This window comes from Zeus faber (assembly GCF_960531495.2).
Source record: "Zeus faber genome assembly, chromosome: 8".
NCBI classification, from domain to species: Eukaryota; Metazoa; Chordata; class Actinopteri; order Zeiformes; family Zeidae; genus Zeus; species Zeus faber.
This window is the reverse complement of record NC_137195.1, coordinates 27,005,166-27,028,620: the sequence shown is the minus strand read 5'-3', so window position 1 is coordinate 27,028,620 and position 23,455 is coordinate 27,005,166. Positions and strand designations below refer to the sequence as shown.

General features: G+C 42.3%; 1 protein-coding gene across 1 annotated transcript in view; it reads left to right on the top strand.

Annotated features, from left to right (window-relative positions):
- Positions 1 to 23,455, top strand: part of dnah5 (dynein, axonemal, heavy chain 5) — a gene marked incomplete at its 5' end in the record, with an annotated part of 160,663 nt that overhangs the window by 622 nt on the left and 136,586 nt on the right. Inside the window, 6 exons of the mRNA XM_080004870.1 lie at positions 14,453 to 14,587; positions 14,834 to 14,908; positions 15,486 to 15,623; positions 17,091 to 17,309; positions 18,400 to 18,537; positions 21,786 to 21,962. Of these exons, the coding sequence (XP_079860996.1) occupies positions 14,453 to 14,587; positions 14,834 to 14,908; positions 15,486 to 15,623; positions 17,091 to 17,309; positions 18,400 to 18,537; positions 21,786 to 21,962 (882 nt within the window). The remainder of the gene's footprint in view (positions 1 to 14,452; positions 14,588 to 14,833; positions 14,909 to 15,485; positions 15,624 to 17,090; positions 17,310 to 18,399; positions 18,538 to 21,785; positions 21,963 to 23,455) is intronic.

Sequence of the window (23,455 nt, the reverse complement as noted above, 5' to 3'; positions counted from 1 at the left end):
CAATGAAATTCCTGTTTTTGGTGATTGACATCTGTGCCAGAAAAAAATAAACGGGATGGATTGTTGCTACTTTCTTCAGGTAATTTAATGAATCAAAAAAAACAAAACCGTGAGAACCTATGGGAAATTATTCTCCGGTTTATTATAATAGATTAATTCCTTCCTCGATTAATGTTAATGTAACTCTGTACTTTAAATAAGGTTAAGCTCAAATTATATATAAATATATAACGACTGTCACTATCAAATGGCTTCATGCACGTTTTGCAAATCATGTCCGTCTGTCTGTCTATTTTAAACATGACAAGTGTGGACTGGGAAATGGCGACAGAATGACTTGTGTGTTCCACCGGGTGCGGGTTTGAACAGAGGTGCTGCTCCAGACTGTGTTAGACTTTACCACCAGTTCCTCCCGTCACGGGAGGTTTCACTGTAACCGTCACGGGAGGTTTCACTGAAACCGTCACGGGAGGTTTCACTGAAACCCTCACGGGAGGTTTCACTGTAACCGTCACGGGAGGTTTCACTGAAACCGTCACGGGAGGTTTCACTGAAACCACGGCAACTGATTTCCCCGCCTGGTTTATTGTCGCCGCAGCCGTAGTGTCGTTTAGTGCGCACGCCATAAACGGCGTCATTTTACTCGGGGCCATGCGCTTCGGGTAGTTCAAGATGGATGCGTTCCCATGGACGGCTTTACGAGGAGTTCCGCAGATACAATCTGTGTGATGCATCCATGTGCGACCACAAAAATAACCAGATGGCATCGAATTCATGGAAGCAGATAGCTCCGTCTCTGTCCAGAGATTTGAACTATTTCAACACCTCTCGACTTCTTCGCAAGGTTTACATTTACTTTTTGCACAAAGTCACGACTATACAGTATATTATAACACTTTCTATTAAAATTTTGCTGCTCACTCCTAGTGATTCAGATCCTCCCCTCAGTACTACTTTATAATGTTTACAGCAGTTCTTTCAGTTTCCCCTGCTGGGCTGTGCACACCTCCTATCTACAGTATCGCCACTGCATCTATCCGGCACCACGCAATTATACATGCTTGTGCTCCCTAGTAGTGCGGCGCCATGACCTGCATGGCTCGCTTGCGGCGACTACAAAGCCCAGGTTATACCTAAGCGCGGGCGGGGCACATTGTCCAATCCAGTAATCTCAGAAATTACGGGTGGCAGTAGAGAGAAAGTACCGTGTGAAGCAGGAAGTAGTAAACGAAGAAGAGCATGGACAGCAAACATGGCTCCACGCACGGAAACGTAGCTTGTGCCAAGGAGGAATAACTGTTCGTGGGGGTTGAAACAACAAAAGTACCGAAAAGTAGAAAAGGAGCTGGTCTGTCGGTCTGCTCCATGCAGAGACAGGAGAGGGGGTTCGAACCGTGTCCTGCTCAGCATTGCATTACAGAGGAACTTACTGAACTGTTAGGTTCAAGAACAGAGTCACAATGTGGAGTTATTCTCTTCTCTCGTTCCCTTTTATTTGTAAACTGAACTTTGCAACAACCCTGTTCATTTACAATAAAATCACCAACCCTGAGTGAGCTGTTTGCATATACTATTTTGTCTCTGTGTCAAAAAGCAATCGGTAGACTTTGAATTTCAGATTTGACTTGTGCTTCGGTTTAAAAATGTCCAACATATCAGAAATAACGGAGCAAAACGCTGATCTCCCACTGCTTCCAACGCCTTTCCAGGAAACGCCCCTCAAGCCAATTGAGCAAAATCTCGAAGGTGCCCCACGTGACATGGCACCACGCCCTGGTGACGTCATTTGTGTCACGCGCTCCCTTGCACCCTGGTGCTTGGGGCAAGTATAAACCGAGCTTAACAGAGCCTTCAGTAGCACCGGGACGATGGCCAGCTGATCCGGAACATGTGTTTTTATGTTTATTGTTTAGGTGGTCCTGGTCCTGATTGTTTTATCTTTTTTCTATCCGTCTCTTTAAATTATTTTTGGGAGTATATGTTATGGTCATTTTTCTACCTGATTCAGCCATAGTTTGAGGCTCTATTGAGCCTGTGGGAGGGGCTTAGGGAGTATAAAAGGACCTCCATGGAAGCAGTGTTTGATCATGGGTTATAAAGAAGGTAACATTGGCGTTGATTTCAACTGCTGTTTGGTTTCACAACTCTCTGTGTTGATGTTTGCACTTTCGGAAGCCTGCACAATAAATCACCGTGTTCCCTGTACGTTTACATCGATGCCTGGTTTTTTGTATCGGGTCCGATGTCTGAGGAGCAGAATCCCGCAACATATATCGTTATTACTGAGATGTATTTATTTATTTATAGCTTTGTTCATTGAATTGTCTTCTGTCTCCTTCTCCCTGTCTCGTTCTCCTTCTCTCTCTCTCTCTCTCTCGCTCTCTCTGTCCCTTTCTCTCTTTCCCCCTCTCTCTAGTTCTCCATCACCCCTTCTCAGCATCTCAGCACCACCCGTCCCTCCCCTCCCTCCGTCATCTATTATTCACGATGACGCTCCTGTTTCATGGCGGCTTATGAGCAGACAGTTCACCATAGAAAATGAGTGAAATATTGATGAACTAACTGCTTTTAAATGCAAATCTTTGCAATCATTTCCCACACTCCCCCCCCCCCCCCCCGCCCACACACACACAGACACACACAGACACACACACACACACACACACACACACACCACGCCTCTCATCCAGCTGGGCCTGTGATCAGCTGCTGCCTGTCACTGGCAAGTCTGATGGAATTTTATCTTAAATTGAAAGGAGTGCATGTGTGTTATTTAGTACAGTTTGTTTCACAGACCTTACAGACAGACAGACAGACAGACAGGCACACAGATACACACACACACACACACACGCACGCACGCACGCACGCACGCACACACACACACACACACACACACACACACACACACACACACACACACACACACACACACACACACACACACACTAGTGTGTCAATATGACCTTCCAACCCCACTACTGTATCCTCAATCCCAGGCCTGTAATGCAATAGCAGCATCTCGACAATCGCCCCGCCGACAGGGGGTCATCCAATACCCTCACCACGCAGACACACCTCCTTTTTCGGGAGGGGCAATCTTATAATTTTGGGGGCAGTTACAAGCTGGATAATAAGAGAAGATACTGATCACCTGTGTGTCTTCTAGTCTCATGAATAGCAACTAACTGAGAGGGGGACGGAATGTCTTGAAAAGAAACGGCTTTTGTTGAGCGGTTGACCACAATGCTACACTTTACGCCTGACTATGAAACCAAGGTAAGGTAACCGAGGGGTTCTGGAGATATGCATGCCGGCCGGGTGGATGGCTAGTGACTTGGCTATTAATCTGGTTGTGGTGGTTGTGGTGTTTTGAGTCGTGCATGGATTTAAGATGGCCAGAACACGGGAATAACATTTTGGTGTTTGGTGTTTTCTATATGTTTCGCATTGTAAAGTCCCACAGACTTTTCTGCTGTGCCACGTTGTGACATAAGTAGCTTTAACAATTATAGTGCACATTTTTCTTCCCTAGACCCACTTGCTCTAACATTAGTACATAGTAAGTCGCGGTAGAACATAGTTATAATTCATACTTATAATTGATACCCTATACTGTATACCCATAACAATCATTTTTCCTGTGCATAGAATCACGTTTTGTATATTCTGTTAATTTTATATATCTGACTTTTTCTGTTTTTACAATTTTTTGTATTTTTTTTTCTATTTGAATACATTTTACAATTTTATTTTCTTATTTAGTTTTTACTTATAGATAAAATAGTGCTTTATTGAGGGAAATTCAGTTGTGCAGCAGATCAATGGGGAAGCATAAAGTACAGAGTAGGAGAATATATGCTAATTTCACAATACATCGTCCAAAGTAATAAAGCAATAATACTAAGCATACTAAGCAAACGTAATTATTCAAATGAAATGGAAGAGACGCAATTTTTAGGTATAAAATAGTTAAAGATGGTTAAGTTAGGGTTATTGTTAAGTTTTGATATAAGGTTGTTAGAGATGGTTAAGTTTTGGTATATGCTTAGTGAAGGTTAAATTTAGGTTTCAGATTAGAGAGGGTTAGGGTAAGGGTGTCGTCCCTATGTCCAATGGGACATAGGGAGTAGAATAAGGAAAAAAGTCAGATTATGCTGAGTTCAGACAACGTGATTCTGGCCTGATTTTCCACTCGCCGACAGGTTTTTGGAGATTGTCGAGCAAAGCCCCAGATCAAAGGAAAGTCAGAGCACGCTCCCGCGAGCGGCGAGCGTGTGGTGGGAAGCGCTCACAACGCGATCCGACTGCTCGCTGAGAGCTCGCCGTTGGCTCGCAGAAGCCCGCGAGATATCAAGCAGGTTTAACATCTGGTCGTGTCGGAATCGAGTCAGGAGTGACGCGACGAGCTACAGCCAATGAGAGCAGACCCGGGGCGAGGGGGAGGGGAGGCGTCGAGAAGGAGAGACGGGTGTGCAGCGGAGCAGCAGCCAGAAACACACAACATGCTTATTTTACTTTTCTTCTCGGGATTTTTAATATATTTCTTATTTAAATTCTGCTTTTATTCATTTTTTTTCTTTAAAGTGATCAAGAATATAAAAAAAAAGAAGAAACTAATCCTGGCCCGCGCGTGGTATCGCATCATTTCCAGTGTCACTTCTCGTGTGTGTTTTCGTGACAAAACGTCGGCGGGGTTTCCTCTCTTGTAATGTCATGACACCACAGCCACTTTAAAGATTCCCCATCACAAGACAATTGACAATGTTCTATTGTTGATCATTTCGATATACATGTTGATGATGCATCAGTTAAGTTTGCTGCTGAGTTTTTAAGCACAACTCAGCCTTTGAATTTAACGCATCATGTATCAGGGCGAACACGCAATCGTGGTCATACTTTTGAGTAGGTTTTTACTTTGGATCTGAACATTAATGATTCTATGTCTTGATGATTTATTTGTGTATGACCATGAGTGTATTATTTTTTATACTGTTTTTTAATACTGACATCCGTCTATCAAACACACTCCCCCGTTCTCGCACTCTCACCGGCCACTCAGCGGACAACTTCTCCTCTGTCTTCGCAGACCTGAGTAAGGATTTTGGCTTTCCCTCTCCAGACCAATGACTTGGTCTACTCCTTCAACAACCTCTGTTTGTCACCCTTAGATTTGGTCTTTTCAAAACAAATCGATCCGTACTGTGAACTCATCCCCCTTGAATGAATGGTAACACACGTTGCCTCAAAAGAGAGTGTGGAGAGGTTGAGCGGAGGTGGAAAAACACTGAGCTGGAGGTTCACATTATCTCCATGAAGGAACTACTTTCATCTTTTAATCAGAGAGTGAACGAGGTGAGATCTGCCTATTTTTCCCAATTGAATTTCCTGCAACCAGGAACATCCTCGAGCTTTGTTTAACATGATCGACAAACTGGTGAACCCTGCCGCTCCCCCTGTTCCGGTCTTTTCAAATGATGACTGTGAAATGTTTTTTTGGTGGATAGGGTCACTACGATAGGAGCTATGATTTTGCCTTCCCTTACCCCGGAGCTTGACTGTCCGACCCACGTTTCCCTCCTGTGCCAGCTTAGACCAATTTCTCTGTCTCCCAAATGCGTAGCTCCTCCGGTCCCCTTGACATTGTTCCAACCTCTTTTCTTCAAGATGTTTTAAATGCTAAGATGCTTTTAGATCCTACGAGGCTCCTTAGGCCCACACATACTCTCCATTGTCAATGGCTCCCTTAGCTGTGGCTGTGTGACTGATTACTTTAAACAAGCTATTTTCAGCCACTCTTAAAAAAAAGTCAAGCCTTAAACCATTGCTTTCCAGTAACTATAGACTACAGACTACAGTCACGTAACTTCCTACCTCACTATTGCCTCTGAGTTTATGTGTGTCACCAATTTTAAATCCTGTATTCATTTGCTTATTTTCTTTATCACATATTTTACTATTTTCCTTTTGATATATTTGACTATTATTTCTTTATCATTAATTTTCTTCATCATTTATTTTCTTATCATTTATATTACTATTATTTCATTCATACAAGTAGATTAGTATGATAAAATAAATCCCATTTATTGGAAAGAAGTGGTCTGTTGGTGTTCCTTAAGAGGTGAATACAGTGATAAAAATGTATTGGACCAAGAACTCCAATTCTTATGAAATTAAACAATTATAGTCAATGTGGTTATATTTTTTATGCTCCCTGTTGGGAGTGGCGCCTCATAAATTAGTCATTTAATATAATAATTAATAGTTGACTAAACCATATAAGACGACATAAATTGATCCCCTTTTTAACAGTACAATTAATTCTAAATGTGGTTATAGGCAAATCAAATCTGTACTTTCCTTTCACGGTCTGGAAAAAGTAATTCGCGTTTTTGTCTCCTCCCGTCTTGATTATTGTAATGCACTGTTCACCACCATGAGTCGCTCTTCTGTGTCTCGGCTCCTGTTGGTCCAAAACGCGGCGGCTCAACTTTAAACTAAGACGCAACGTAGGTCACGCACCACTCCGATGTTGGCTGCTCCTCATTGGTTACCAATCAACTGCAGAATTTTTTTTCAAATTCTTTCAATGACTTACAAAGCACTACACGGGCTGGCCGCTCCCTGCATTTCAGAACTGTTGTGGCCCCTGGCCTCAGTGAGATCTCTGGCATCTCTGAGGTGTTCTGATCAAGGCTTTCATGTGTCCCAGAATCAAGGCTAAAAACCAAGGGTGACCGAGCCTTTGCTGTTCGAGCTGCCTCTGTCTGGAAGCCTCTTCCCTCAGTTATAAAACACGCAGAATCTGCGGCGATCTTTAAGGAGCTGTTATAAAACCACCTCTATCGTAAGCACTTTGTCTTGTGATGTGTTTTTTTTCTCTTCTGTGCAATTTTAGTGTTTTTATATTGTCATTTTCTATTTGTCACTTTCTACTTTGGATTTATATTTTCTTTAATGTGTTTATTGTTCAGCCCCCTGTAACTCTGGTTTTGAAAGGCACTTTGTTATTAAAATGTACTTGTTTACTGACGTGGTGGGCGGAGGAGGATCCGGCTCACTGAAAAGAGCATTTGTTTTAACTATGAAATTGTACGAAATATTCATTTATATTTTTTCCACTACAAAATAATAACATTATTTATAATGATTTTATGTGAGTGGACTCAATTAACACCCTCTAAAACAAATTACATCATTTAAATGAAAGCAAGGCATTCAATGAAAGAAATCCTATCCTATTATTTTGAAATAATTACATTTTATGTTCCCAATATTTTTCTTGCTCTGTTGTGTGAGTGAAGAGTATTTGAATGCTTCAGTCAGAATTCTCATTTAGCTTTGTTTGTAAATAGTTATTGTTTACTTGCCAATATTGCGTTCAGCGAGGTCATAGGAGTAGATTTCGGGGGGGAACACAGGGGAGACATTCCCCTCAGTGTTTAAAACACATGCATTTGTCCCCCTATAAAAACAGTTTTGTGTTTTCCTTTACGTATATAAAGACATTTCCACCATTAATTGACGCAGAAAAGGCATAAAGTGGTGCTTAAAAATTCACCAGATAAAGGAAATTATGTGTCTGATGCTCAAAGCTTCCTGGGGAGGGCCCCTTCCAAAGCAAACAAATGAAAACGGAGTGTTTTTATTTTGAATGTATTTATTCCGAATTGAACGAAACAAAAACAAAAAAAAAGCCCCGTGCTTCCCGTTCCACGTCACACATGGCGACTTAAACCCCTTGAACCTCCAAACTTTTTGGTGAAACTTGGCAGCCCTGTGGAAAAATGTTTGTTCAGCATTGAGGTGGAATGATTGATTGTTCTGCGGCGCGTTGTCTGCACTGCTAGGCAAGCACACACACACCCCATACACACACACACACACACACAGACACACACACACACACACACACACACACACACACACACACACACACCACAGCTTTTGTTTAACAATTATAATGTCATTAGATGACTGTTACGGATACAGTCAGTAAGTGGTTAGGGTTAGGATGTCATGTCCAGTGTAGATGCGATTGTTTGTGATTCAATCTGAATCCGTTTAGTTTTTTTTCCTGGCTCTCAGGACCAGCGCTTGGCTTCCCGTCTTCCCGCCCCTCCCGGAGGGACTCGGTTCCCGCCGCTGACTGAGAGGGAGCAGAGCCCCCGTCCCCAGACACAACAACCCTAACCCAATGTTATTAAATCAGTGTGATCATTTTCGACCTGTGCTACACGCTCTGCCTCCGGAGAACGAACGTTTCCCACCCGTTCTCTCTCTCCCTGTCCGCTCGCTCCCTCGCCGGCGCCGCGCTGCCATGCCGCCGGCGAGCAAGAGAAGCACATGTGTTCCATGCCCCCGCACCGCATCCCCAGCTGTTAAAGACACTTCTAGGGTCTGAGTGGCATTTTTCATAAAGAAAAATAATTCAATGTAAGAATATAAAGACCCGACTCCGTAGAAACTGGACGTGTTTCGGTTTCTCGTCTTGGCAGCCGAGTGCCACGGTTCGGATCGGACTCTTTTTCTTCCCGAAAACAAATAACTTTGAAAATGTTTGTACGAAATATATATTAGTAACAGCCCACTCTTTGTGCTTTATTGGATCGAAAGAGATTTACGGAACATCGGAACCGGCTCCTCTTCACACATGACGCCAGTACGGAACATTGCCAGTATAGAGTTAAGGCTGTCAGTGCAAGTGGGAAAGGCGCTTATGTACCTAATGGCCCATTGGCTTGAACTCCAGCTATGTTTTGATTGTTACACCATCTTGATTTGTAGAGTCTATAATCAAATCAAAACTAAATTAATACGTGTGTGTCAGCGTAGGTGCATTTGTTTAAATCTGCGCATGGGTTAAGGTTACATGTTTAACACGGCCTGCATGGCCATTAAAGACACATTTTCAGCATACTGTACATTTGTATCTAGTTGTTTATGTGAGGGCTATCATGTGTGTCTGTGTTTGTTAGTACCAGTGTGTATCCCTGACAAATCACCTGCAACTCCACGAGCCAATAAATCCCTAGCAGCTCAATAGTGTTATCTGTATTGAAGACTAGATGAGGCCAAGCCAAGTCTATCTTATTTTGAAGGCCATTAATCCCAGTTCCAGTCTCGAGGATTTAAGGATTTAAGGTTGACCGTGGAGAATTTACCGAACAGACTTGGCAGAAATGCAATATAATATTCATAAGTATGTTTTAATTAATGTATAATCCCATGAAAATAAGAATCGCGTTTTTGTTACCTTAGAATGAGCCGGATTTTATCCACATAGGGAGCAGGAGGCCACCATGTTGCACCGCCATGTTGCTACAGTAGCCCAGAACAGACAAATCAAACAGGCCACCGGCTCTTCCACAAAGGCCGCCGAGGATTTCGCGAGAACACCTTAGAAGATGGCCAGACGAACAATCGTGATGCTCAGTGGACAGATCCAAAATCTGACAATATGGTGGTAAAAAGGACAGTTAAATTCCCAAATGACCAATTATTCAAATATAAGTTTGTAAGTGAAGTTACCAAAAACCCTAAATGTCATATTAGCGGGATGGTCAAGGTGAAACACCCATGACAATTGGGCATTTTGCGAAAGCCTGTTTTTGTGCTAATGGAAAGATAAATACACAGATTCAAGTGTATCTTGCATGAGTCAATGTGGAGAATTCTTACCCTGAAGTGGTCAAGTCTCCTCTATTTCGTTTTTTGCATTTCTCAGGTTAAAAGCTTTTTCAAAGGACATACAGTATATTTTTTAAAGAAGCTTGGTAGTACATATACATATATATATAAGTGTCTGCGACGTTCTGACATCTGATATAACCAGCCTGAACACACTGGTAATCATTAAACCTGTTTTCAACATTCAAGCCAATTTGCCGCCTCTTTAACCAAATCCGCCATTTGGCCAAATTCACGGTGTCTCAATATTTATATATTATATATACAATTATATAAATTTTTTTTTTTCAACATATCAGCATATATCTGTGCAGAATGTGACACTTTTAGGGCAAAATTATTGTTATTATATGCGTCACTATATTGAAGAAGACTATTTAATGATGTGCTACGGTAGCTGTCTAGACAAGATGAACCTGCTGCAACTACGCCTTCAACTCTGTTCTGTTTATGCACTGCCCAAGATAGCTCACCTCTCCTGATAGGCGCTGGCTGATAAAGCCCAGGTTCCCTAGACAGGATTGGCACTTCTTAAGTCGTCGGAGAACAAAGCCCAGCGCAACATTGTGGGAGGATGCACGCCGGCTGTCAAGAACACAGCCAACGACGGCGATCAGAAGTCACCACGTCGCAGACTTTTAGTCAGAAACTCTGGAAGCAAAAGCGTTTCTCGGGGTCATCCAGGTTGGATGACGAGACCAAACTTTTGATTTTTTGTTTGTTTTGTTTGGTGTTGTTTGGATGTCTGCTTCCCTCTGTGTCCCTCTCAAATCATTTTTTTTTCCTCACACATAATTCTCATGCATTATGCAAAGTGCCGATGCTTCCGATGGCTGTCCCCATCCCGTTCACCGGCGTGCGCTTATTCGATTTTAAAGCGGAACATCATCCATATTTACCGGGATGGCTTTGGCAGGGCGCGCTGCCGTGTTCACCTGTCCCAGCAGGACGGGAGTTTGGATCAACCCGGCCGTTTCGCTGCTGTCGGTGTTGTTGTTTTGGCGTCGGCTGACGGGAAGTCGGGTTGTCGGGGCCAATTGTCGGAAAACAAAGTGCGCACATGCACACTGAGAGGTTTTCGTCGTACAGACCGTGACATTCCCGGGGATAGGACGGCCTGGTTCTGAAATCTGACCTGTTCATTTCTATGTTATTCATCGTTCTCTCCTCGGCTGCTTCCATGGCTGCATGAAAGTCCATCCGTGTGTGTGTGTGTGTGTGTGTGTGTGTGTGTGTGTGTGTGTGTGTGTGTGTGTGTGTATGTGTGTGTGTGTGTGTGGGTGTGTGTGGGTGATAAAATGCTGATATGTTTGTTTGTTGATTCTTTTTGGCTTGTCCGTTGTGTTGGCGTGCTGTGTGTCTGCCTGCCAAAGAGAGGCTGTCATTCTTTGAGGAATCGGGTGTTTGCGCTGGCTGGTATGATGGTTTTAACCCTGTTTGATGTGCCAGTCAACCTGTGCCTGTTTGAAACCCTTCTTGTTTAAAACTTGAAAGGGCCTAGACGCACACACACACACACACACACACACACACACACACGCACACGCACACGCACACGCACAAACACGATCTGTCCGCTGTCAGGTGCGATGTGGCTGGTCGCCCAGCAACAGCCAGGCAACTGCTCGGCATGATGTGTGATGGTGATTGATCGTCATGAGTGCGCGCATAACCGCACACCGTGTGAATGAGGGCGCCAATGCGCGAGACGCGCACGCACGCACACACACACACACACACACACACACACACACACACACACACACACACACACACACACACACACACTCACACACATACGTAATTCCCTATCAGTGTCTTCGGGCTGCTGCTAGTTCTACCTTTAGCTCAAACATGGCCGCTGTGAGTTCCCCTCCACACCGTCAGCTCACACCCCACACCCTGCCAACTGTCACAGCAGGTGGTGTGGTGTCGCCCCCTCGCTGCTTCGCCCTGTGGGTCAACAGTTGTGTTCGCTGCTCGCTGTCACACAACCTCCAGGCATCCAAAAAGAAAAACTGATTATATATATATACAGTAGGTGTATATATATATATATATATATATATACTGTTTATATAAAGCAAAAATATAAATAGTCTTTTTATTGATTATCCTTTATTCTTTCCCTCTACCCCATCCCTCTGTCTCACCCTTCTCTCCCTCTCACTTGCCGTGTCTCGCCTCAGGCTCCTGTCTTCTTTCATCGGCCATCACGCCGTTCTTTCTCTCCCGCTCTCGATCTCATCATTTCCCCTTCTTTCTTCCAATTGTTTGGCAACTCGTCTCTTCCTTCCACCGTTTCATTCTCCCTCACCTTCCTGTGTCTGTGTTACCTCTTCACCAATGGGCTGCAGCCTCTTTCCCCCCAGATCTATCTCCACCTGTTCCTTTGAACCGTACCTGTCTCCGACGCTCTTTTTCCTCGGCTATCTTTTCACCTGCTTCTTTTCAAATTTGAGTGCTTCATGTCTAAAAAGTGTATATGTATATTATAACCTATATATATTTTCCAGTTTTTATACTTCAAACTGTTGATACAGAGGTCTACTGTTTTATTGTTAATTCTTTAGGTTTATTATTTATTGCATATCATCTTTTCTATTTTTGTATATTGGCATTATTTTCAATTTTTTTTATTTTGTAATACTTTATATTTAATTGCATATCTATCTGTCTATCTATCTATCTATCTGATCTGTCTATCTATCTGTCTGTCTATCTATCTATCTATCTGTCTGTCTATCTATCTATCTATCTGATCTGTCTATCTATCTGTCAGTCTATCTATCTATCTATCTATCTATCTATCTATCTATCTGTCAGTCTATCTATCTATCTATCTGATCTGTCTATCTATCTGTCAGTCTATCTATCTATCTGTCAGTCTATCTATCTATCTATCTATCTATCTATCTGATCTGTCTATCTATCTGTCAGTCTATCTATCTATCTATCTATCTATCTATCTATCTATCTATCTATCTATCTATCTATCTATCTATCTATCTATCTATCTATCTATCTATCTATCTATCTATCTATCCGTCTGTCTGTCTGTCTGTCTGTCTGTCCGTCCGTCCGTCCATCTATCTATCTATCTATCTATCTATCTATCTATCTATCTATCTATCTATCTATCTATCTATCTATCTATCTATCTATCTATCTATCTATCTATCTATCTATCTATCTATCTATCTATCTATCTATCTATCTATCTATCTATCTGTCTGTCTGTCTGTCTGTCTGTCTGTCTGTCTGTCTGTCCGTCTGTCCGTCTGTCCGTCTGTCTGTCTGTCTGTCCGTCCATCCATCTATCTATCTATCTATCTATCTATCTAACTATCTAACTATCTATCTGCTGTTTCTCTAAGATTTGCATCCATAGAACTTTGATGGATGGACTTTTTATCGAGTTTACACTTCCCAGAGTCTGCTTCTGTACTGCATTTAACACTTCATTACACAACATAATAGCATTTATTAATCCCCCAGGGGACACAATTGTCATCCTCGGAAAACATGAAATCCTTGTTCAGTGCAGCAGGAGTTCCGTCATCACACCTGCGTACTTACACACACTCAGAATCAGAGGGTAGACGGGTTGGGACAGGGAGAGGACGTCATTGTCGATGTCAAGATTTGACACCCGTTTATGAAGATACCCCTTTGGCAGACCTATATATTTTCAGCTTTCTGCTTTGCTATGTATAGTCTGGTCAAACCAAAACAACATCCACCCCGTTTTGGTGATGACGCAGCTCTCCCACTGAACCCCCAGGGATCACCTTTTCAAACCAGATGCTCTGAATTGACGTCAATGGCAAAAAGCCTCTAAATCTAGAATGACTATGAGCCCTGTTCCTTGTAGCTCATAATTAAAATTCCAGACCCACACAAAGGCCGGCAATTGTAAAGAGACTATTATTGGCTGGCCTTGTTCCTGTGTTACTAGGGAGTGAAACCAGGCAACATGTTGGGGTTCTTTTCACTGGCTGCCGATCACAAACACAGGGGCATGGCTGTTGTAAACGAATGGGGTTACGGTCAACCCTTTCTAATCGAGGTAGTTCCGTTCCGCTCAATTCCGTTTCCTCACCCCGCATATCATTTGGGCTGTGGCTGAAAGAACACCGTAGATATGAAAGAGAAGTCCAAAGGTAGCACTGGAGAATTTAAAGGCAACGAGGACATTTATTTGGACCGTACATGTTCTCAAAACCAATTTATTTAAAGTATATTGGCTTTGAGAACATGTATTATCTCCCAGTGTTCCAAAACAGGAAAAGGATAGCATTGTCTTTGAACTGTGGCTAGTGCTGATTTACATTTTTCTTTCGATTGGAACTTGCGGATGTATTTTCCGGTGATGTCCGAGCCGAGTTGCAGCCGCACAGCGGAGCCTCCAAAGTCTGTCTTCGCCAACAGCCACATTATTGCTTACAAAGTATGTGACAGAAAGCATGCTATGTTCTTGACTCTGTACTTTTGGGACTGTGTCATCTTGATAGGAATATTGGAACGGTTGCCAAAAAAATTGTGCAAAAGTATGCCGTAAAATGTACCTTTTTTCGGTTTTGAAGCCGGATGAAGTGAAATTCCTCGCTCGTTAACCACAGCCTGAACCAAATCGTCGTTTAAAAAGTCAATTCACATTCAAAGGAGACGTCTTTCTCCTTCAGTCTGGAAAACAAAAGCTGTTTTGAATTTCAGTTCAGCTGATGTTTAATGAAGTCCATCTTCACATTTTGTTCAGCAAAAGCTGAAGGAGGAGCGTGAGGCAAAGCGAGCCCAGCTGGACGGAAGGCACGACTATGTTCTCAGCATCGTGGCCTCGTGTCTGGCTCTGGAGAAAGCCGATGTTGAAGATGCCATCCTGGAAGGCAGCCAGGTACATCTCATGAGTGTGTGTGTGTGTGTGTGTGTGTGTGTGTGTGTGTGTGTGTGTGTGTGTGTGTGTGTGTGTGTGTGTGTGTGTGTGTGTGCGTGCGCGTGTGTGTGCGTGTACGTGTGCGTGTACGTGTGCGTGTGTGTGTGTGTGTGTGTGGGTTCTTGCATTTTATGCTGCGTTCAGCATGAATTAACATACATTTCATGGACTTGGATCGATTCAGTCTCTCTTTTGGCTTCCAACCAGCTCGACCGTATGGAGCGTTTTTTTGTGGACGGGGGTCTCCCGCACCTCATGTTCTACTACCAGGAGGTCGAACAAGTGGAGAGAGGTAAAGAAATGCTGTTTAAAAAGAAGCAGCACTCAACGTTAAAAACAGGAGTCTGGAGTCAGGAGTCCCCCACAAAGATCACCTGTTATGAACAACAGGAACAAAATCACAACAATGGTTCCTGGATTATTTCATTCATCATTACTTGAAAAAACAGATATATATCACAAAAAAAATAAAGATGGACTTAGTGCATTTCCCCCAACATTGTACATCACATCTAGTCACATCTAGCTCCACTGGAAGTCATTCAAGTCAATGCAGGAGCTCCGTGACGGAGTGGAAATAGCTATGCATCCGTTAAAAAATTATTGACGGATCCATTAAGAAATTTCAAACTGTGTAATTTTTCGCTTTTTTAACAAAATGTAAAATGTCATTCCACTTTTGGTAGCTAAAGGCCTAAATAACTAACAAGAAAGGCAATCCATCCAGACAATTCATATTTAAACACAATGAGGCCAATAGCAGCCGCTACCAGTGTCATACAAACAAAATGAGTCTCCTTAATAGTTTTCTTTTTTTGGGCCCTCAGCGGAGGCTACACCTACCCCCGCGCTGCCGCAGCTTGCCGCCCAGGCCCCTCGCAGCAGGAAGACCAAAATATTTGTGACGGAGGGCACCGATGTGGCTCTGACCGGAGTGTGCATCTTCTTCACCCGGGCCAACACCTCCAGGGCTGTCACCTCCGAGAACATACACAGGGTGAGGGCGGGGTCTCGGGTGCTCGGTAAACTGTTTTGAGCTTAAAAATATAAAGCGGACAACATAAAAAAAAAGTTTCAATCAATAGCGCCGTGAAAATGTGAAATATGTGTGATTGCAAACATACTTATGCACTTTACCCCTTTTCCTCCTGGGATTGTAGGATTTTTCTTTTCACAACACTTAGTCACCCTGTATAAAAGATGAACTTGGTGGGGTCAAGGCCTGAAGGACTTTTTTTGTGTTTTGCTTCATAATTGAAAAGTTATCTTTAGTCCAACTAAATTGACAGCGCAATCGAAATGGCCATGAGGGAAAAAACCCAATAAAAACAATCAATTCTGACCAACAGATCAGACAAATACTGTACCTCTTGAGACAAAAGTACAATGCAATTGCCCTTCCATTTGCAATGATTTCCTTTCGGAGATCACTGACGTGATAAATGGTGTTTCTTTAACTTGGACAACTTCTTTTCATCCGAGGTTGGTGAGACAATGGTGTGTGTGTGTGCGTGTGTGTCTGTGTGTGTGTGTGTCTGTGTGTGTGTGTGTCTATGTGTGTGTGTGTGTGTGTGTGTGTGTGTGTGTGTGTGTGTGTGTGTGGGTCAGGAGGGGGAATTGGTGGTAGCTTTTAGACACCCTGGGCGGGTGGTTGGCACTATTGATCGTTGCCGATCACCCGCTGTCAGCAACAAAGCTAATCACTGTCACTGATAACGGGGCATGTTCCTTGTTCAGAGGGTTGCAGCAAGGCTGGGAGGAAGGACAATATTAACATTTGTCAGCCTCTGCGTTGTCGGCCGTGTGTGTGTGTGTGTGTGTGTGTGTGTGTGTGTGTGTGTTTGTGTGTGTGTGTGTGTGTGTGTTAAGAAAACACAGCAACATATCTGTACGTGAGGGAGAATCATGGCGTCTGATTTCCTATGAAGTCACCCAAATGGTCTTTGCATATTGAAAATTTAGGACCACCCACTGTGCAGAGTAATGAAGCCATGACTGATGGTGACGATGGTGATGAATGTTTGCGGTGAAACAACCCCATATGAAAAAATGTATAAGAATTATATGATTCATTCAACATGGGTGGATTAATTTAATTTAATTTAATTTTGTATTTGTATTATTTATTTGTGTTTTAGTATTATATTATAGTTGCTGTTGTTTACCTTTTGTGTATTTTCAGGTTCCATATGAAATAAATCTTTAACATGTAAACTGTAATCTGCATCATACACAAGTCTGACAATTTTTTTCAGTATGATTATGTCCACTCCATATATTCCATATGGAACCTGAAAATACATTTAAAAAAAGTACAAAAACAACGATAATAATACTAATAAATAACAACAAATAATATATATTGTAGTTGTTTGAGAGGTATTTGTTTTGGCATTTGTTTACCAGGCACAATCATTTCCTTGGCACAACACAAGTAATATTTCTATTTTCTTCTCGTTTCCAGGATGTGAACTTCAACATGTTGGACACCACTGAGGTGGGTCTACTGAAAAGCGTGGAGCAGCTCATGTCGGAGATCTTCATTCCCACCCTGAGGAAGATGAACCACGGCTGGGGAGAACTTGCCAGCCCCCAGGCTCAGGCCGTCAAGCAGGAATTCATAGCGTCGCTGGACAGCTTTGTGTCGGTGCTGGCCTCGGCACAGGAGAACCTGCAGGAGAAGGTGCTCATGCTGCTGCTGTATCCCATTCGCTACCTCTGCCTCAATTCTGTTTCTACCCCTATGTTAGCTCTAACTCCCTGTACTCTACCACAACTGTACCTCTACACCACCACCACTCTGTTTCTACCTACACCTACTGTACTCTGTAGGGAACTGACGTGGGATTTTTTTTTTTCAACATCTCAAACAAGATACATTTTTATTTGATTAGGACGTAATGCAGTTTCAAATGGTATCAAATTGTCCATTATTTATCTATTTTCATAGATGTCAATATGTAGCATTGATTGATGAAATAATGTAACATAGATAGACATGCAGTCATCATGTAAATACACGCACACACACACACACACACACACACACACACACACACACGCACACACACACACACACACACACACACACGCACGCACACACACACACACACTGACTCAGAAAGGATGTGAACCCATAAGCACCACACTCAGGTCACAAGTCAAACAAGGGTTATTCCAAAAAAACAGGCAGGTTTCAAAACCAGGAGATTAGTCAGAGAAGGCAAACATATCGGGCAGGAAAACAGGCAGAGAATCAGGGTCCAGGGAATCAGGCAGAGAATCAGGGTCCAGGGAATCAGGCAGAGAATCAGGGTCCAGGGAATCAGGCAGAGAATCAGGGTCCAGGGAATCAGGCAGAGAATCAGGGTCCAGGGAATCAGGCAGAGGTTCGGAAGGAAGGAGGCAGGAAGCAGGTTATTGTGCGGGAAAGCTCAGCGTAGTGCAAGAGACAATATGGCAGAGAGCAAAGGGAAGTGGACTGGTATTTATACCGAGGGACAAATGAGGGAAACTAGGTGAAGGGAAGGGAGTGACACCAAAGCAAAAGGGAGTGGGCCGATCTGAAATGACATGGAGGTTAGTCACATGGCATTAGGAAATGACCAGATGAAAATTAAACATGAAAACAAATATAAATACTGGGAGATCAGGGAGGAGTCATGACATAAAACATATTTGGGTGCTAAAAAATTGAAAAAATAAAAATAAAAAAAAGAAGAAAAAAAAAGAATACGACAAATTCGGCATCAACATTGTGCTCCCACCCCTAGGTTAACTTGATCGAGTGTAACAGCTTTGACCTACGGACACTGAAAGGACCTGGTGATTACATGGCAGCCGCCAACAACACAGAGACAACAGAGAAGATCGAGGCCTGCTTGAAAGTCTGGATTAAACAGATAGAACAGGTAAGGAACTCATCCTCAAAGCACTGGGAAAAAAAACTAATAAATAAATGTCTGACCGTTGCATGATTGTGCTTGCGGCATCGGTCTTCTACGGTGTATTTATTTTTTTCTCAGATCAAAGCTGCACTAAAAAGCCTGTTATCCTTATCTGCATTCCATCTTCATCTGCTGAGGACTTCACAGGCACAATATATAATCAATCTTCAAATTGTCGAATACTTCAAATGCAAATTTTAAAGGTCAGGTTCCGATGTAGCTTTATTCAAAACTTTTTTCCCTGCACAGCCTTGCATTGAACTAACACAGATAGCTTGTGGCCTGTTGCTTTCTCAGTATTGGACACACAGGGATCAAATTGGTATTGATTTTGTTGTCTGCATCTGGGTAAGATAGACAAAAGGAGGGTGTCCCAAAAAACAAGTAGAGGAGAGTGGGGTAAGATCAGTCAATTTTTACTTAAATTGTCCTCTAGACAAGGAAAATGAGACAAAAGTATAATTTAAACATCTACCCTTATTTCACTGTGTCCTATCAACTGAAATGACAAGAATGCATCTATGACAAAGAGCCTTGAAGATATGACTTTGAAAAAAAACTTGTTCCTGTGGCTCAACTTGCCTTAGGGGTAAGTTGATCCGAGTCAGTGGGTAAGTTGAGCTTTCTGGGGGTAAATCGACCATCTCGCTTTTAAAGTTTAAACCTGAGCATAATTTAAAAAAAAATTTACCTATTTAAAAAAAGTAATTTAATATAACATTTCCCTTATCCCAATAGTGTTTTTTTATTTGTATTTTCTTAAAGCTAACTTAAACAACATAAAAACCAACCAAATAAAGTTTAATATTTAGAACCTTGTTTGCCATTGGTGAAACAATTTGGCCCTCAGTGAAATTTGGGCCTCATGGTTATCTCGGATTAGCAGAATGGGATGGTCAGAGGAGCAGTTGGTGTGCTGAACCAGACATTCAAGGAATACAGAAAAAGTGTCTTCATCGATCCAGCCAGCCTGGCGGAGGTACCAACTGATCCTGGATGTGCGCCTGTAATGAAGCGGTCTTTGTATCTCATCCTTGGGAAGTTAAACATGGGAGGGACTGCATTCCCAGTAGCTCACAGACCACAGTTACAACCTCAACCCTACAACCTCTTTCAGCAGGCATGATGGCTGGCACCCACTTACTTCTTTCCTTTTTTTCTGCCTTTACCTGCTTTGGTGTCTGCACTGTTGTGACACCTGTTTCGTCAACATTATAAATCAAGTTTGGAAGGAATTCATGCCTGTAAAACAAAGACAAGACATGAAAGATCCATAATGAGAATCAGAATAGTTCAACCTTACAAGTAATGCAAAAAGCTTTTGCAACTAAACAGCCCTGAATAGATATCCTGGTAAATGTAGCTGATAGTTAAACACATGTGCCAGTCTGTTGCAAATGTTCTTAACAGTTGTATATAGTTGTCATTAATAGTTACTAATGTCGTCAAACATCAGATTCATTTAGATTTTCAAAGAAATCCCAGACTGTAGTTTTACTGAAGGCTCTTCCCAAAGATGTGTTTTCAGCCATACTGCAGGAGGGATGGTAGCGTGCCATACAAATCTTGAATCAATCTCGGCCTAAAATAATACAATTTATTTTATCTAGATACTGTATTTAACTCCACAAGATAAGTTAGCCTTTGCTGGCCTACTGAATCATGTCATTTCCTGCACATCCTACCTGCTAAACCCTTCTCTTTCCAGTTGTTGGTGTAGTGTCAATAATTACTTTAGAAATAAAAAATTGCACTCATTAAAAAGGGGCACCACCTCCCGGAAGGAGGAAATTAATGAAATCCAATTAAGTAAATTAAGAGGTTCAGCAAATGAATCAATCTCACAACCTAGGCGTAAATTCTCCAAACATAGATCTCTATTCTCTGCTTGAAGCAAAGTACTCACAGACAATGACTTTGGCGATAAATTACACATATATTCATGTTTGGCAATAGAAGAGTAAAATAAAGAAATGGTAAACAAAGAATGCAGGTAAGAGAAAATGATGAGCAAATAGATTAAATAAATTCATTTCTTAACTGACAAATAAACAAATAGTCTGGTATGGCAATAGTGTAAGGAGTATGTGATTTAAAAACAGCATAAATGAACGAAAGCAGGGACTAAATAAAGTCTTCACAGCAATAAAGAAACCGTCCGTACTCCGTCTTCTCACGGTGAGTGATCAGAGTTAAATCTGTAGACCTGGAATGTCTGCGAGGAACTTCTTCAATGAATTCAGGATTCCAAGCAAAGTCTGTCCTCGCTACATCGGGGACAGAAATGTTGCTTCTTTCTGCCAATTCTAATGCCAGCCGAGAGCTCACAGCATTTCTTTGACATGAATGGCTGCTCTCTCCGTCTCTTCAAGGGATGTTGAGCCCCAGCCTCTTCTCTTGTAAGTTTCTTGGCATGATGGCTTTTCTACAATGTTGTGTAAATCAATTACTACATTGAAATGGCATTTTACGCTGCAGAGACTTAACTTGATTGCCTTATGGTAGGGTAAGTTGAACCACTGGACCAATCTACCCCACAGCATTTGGCTCACTTTGCCCCATAGACACCATTTGGGAAAATATCCTAGTTTTGCAATTCAGGCGAATCTTTAGCCAAATGATTGACATGGTTTTATACGTAGACAAATCACCGACATGTATAATACGCATTTTTAGACCGAGGCAGACATGCAGAAATGTACTTTGACAAGCAAAAAAAAAATGTTTACTTGTTTTTTCTTTGTGTAAATAAATACCACTTATCCCACGTATGGAAATAATGGCTTCTTCCTGAATGAATGGTCACATGACAACAAATGTGCACAGTTTCCTAAAAACAGGGGGTGGGTCAACTTATCTACTGGCTCATCTTACTCCAGTCTCCCATATCCTTTTAAAATGATATAATAAACTCAGACTCAATAGACATTGTTTCAGTCCAGATTTGGTCTTGAATGGTTTTGACTACGAAACTGTAAAAATGTGTGAATTGGTGCTCTTTTATTACTAATTGCATTCTCTGGCAACCCAGTTGCTTAGGGTGGTATCTTCATGCATGTCTGATGCCAATTAGTAAGTTTAGACTCTCACTGCTAATTATTTCTGCACATTCTGGCCACATGGAGACAATTTTGACAAAACATCCCTTGAGAAAAGAAAATATGTGCCGAGGAAGAAAATAAAAGGAATGAATTAAGTGGGTATTTTCCCAGGTTCTGGCAGAGAGTGAGCAGTTGAGGAAGGAGGCGGATGACCTGGGACCCCGTGCTGAGCTGGACCATTGGAAGAAACGCATGTCCCGCTTCAACTACCTGCTGGAGCAGCTCAAGAGCCCCGGCGTCAAGGCGGTGTTGGGTGTTCTCATCATGGCCAAGTCCAAACTCATCAAGGTCAGAGTCCAAACAGTACCTGTGTTGAGACACAGGTACTGTTTATCCACTTTTATCAAAATATATAACCTAAAAAGTAACAAAAAAACAACAATAAAATTAGAAGTGGGCCAAAATAAACAAGAAAAATTTAGTCATACAATTACTAATGAAATAAAGCTGGCAGTGAACCAGAAAGCCGAACATAAGATGAGAAAAACGAGTGATTCGGATTCTACATGCTTGGAGGCTCGCGCCCCCACACCCTGCAATTTGAACTGCATTTACCAGCACCACACATTGAGCACCGAGGTTTCCGGGGTGGTGGGGCGCTGGTGTGGTTGACTGAGAAGAAGAACGGGCGGCAGTCTGTGGTGATTGAAACTATGAATAATTTTTTGTACGTTACAAACGTTGACAAAAACGGTTTGATAATTCCTATTAAACTCAAAAGATGTAGAAAAACACAACTAAAAGTTTTAGAGAATAGCGATAAAGTGGTCAAAACTGGCATTGAACCACAGATGTCATCGAACCTGTAGGACCATGGACAGCTCTGCAGGCCACAGCCTTTTGTGTTCAGCAGTCCGGAACTTGGTTGAACAAAATACTTTAAATTAACTGTCATCATTTCTTTGTTGTAATATGCATTGATTAGCTTTTTGATTCAGTAAGATTCATTGAGAATTTAAATGTAAAAATGTAAATATATACCCATTTTATTCATGCAATAAATGAACTGTGTGGTCAAACTAAGTAAGTTCTAAGTACTAAGTAAAACCTGGGTTCCCCTGACCGCCACCCCGTTACGCACGGAGAGACCCTGTTTCACAACGGGGTCTCCTGGGTGGGGTAGTTGTATAGTTATTTAAGACTGATAATTATTTAAACAACGTGTAACGCAGTGGCACAAATGCTTAATGACTCCAATGAGCCCCTGCAAATTGCACTCAGCAGCAAATCTTTATCGGTGTGTTTGCGCTTGCATATCATTATCACAAAATATCTTTTGTGATTCTGATGCAAAGACGGCACAGATAGCGGCCGCAATTGATACGCAATTCATGGTGCTACTGAATTTGCGATCGCAATCCATCTCCTTGTGAATTTGTCCCTCTGTGTATGCCAAGCATGCTGACAGCACAGGTAAAAGAAGAAGAAGAAAAGTACAACGTACAACAACGTACAATAAACCTAATGACAAAACGTTGAATCTTCTTCTCCTTTCAGCCGCTCCCGTTAGGGGTCACCACAGCGGATCATCCGATCACAAAACTTTGAATATAAGCCTAAAAAATGGACAAAAGAAAAGTAGAACTAGAAAAATAAGTCCTTCTGCATCCTGTGGGTCCTTCTGTGTCCTGTGTGGGAGTGGCCTGTTGTCTAACCAGGGCTGGAAGACCCGTATGGTCTTCTTCGGCGTACTCCCGCCGTCGCACAGGGCTGCCTGGATACCTGTTCTCTGGCGCTCTCGCTTCGTGGGGCACTTGTTGCTTGGGGCCGGGCTGTGGCTG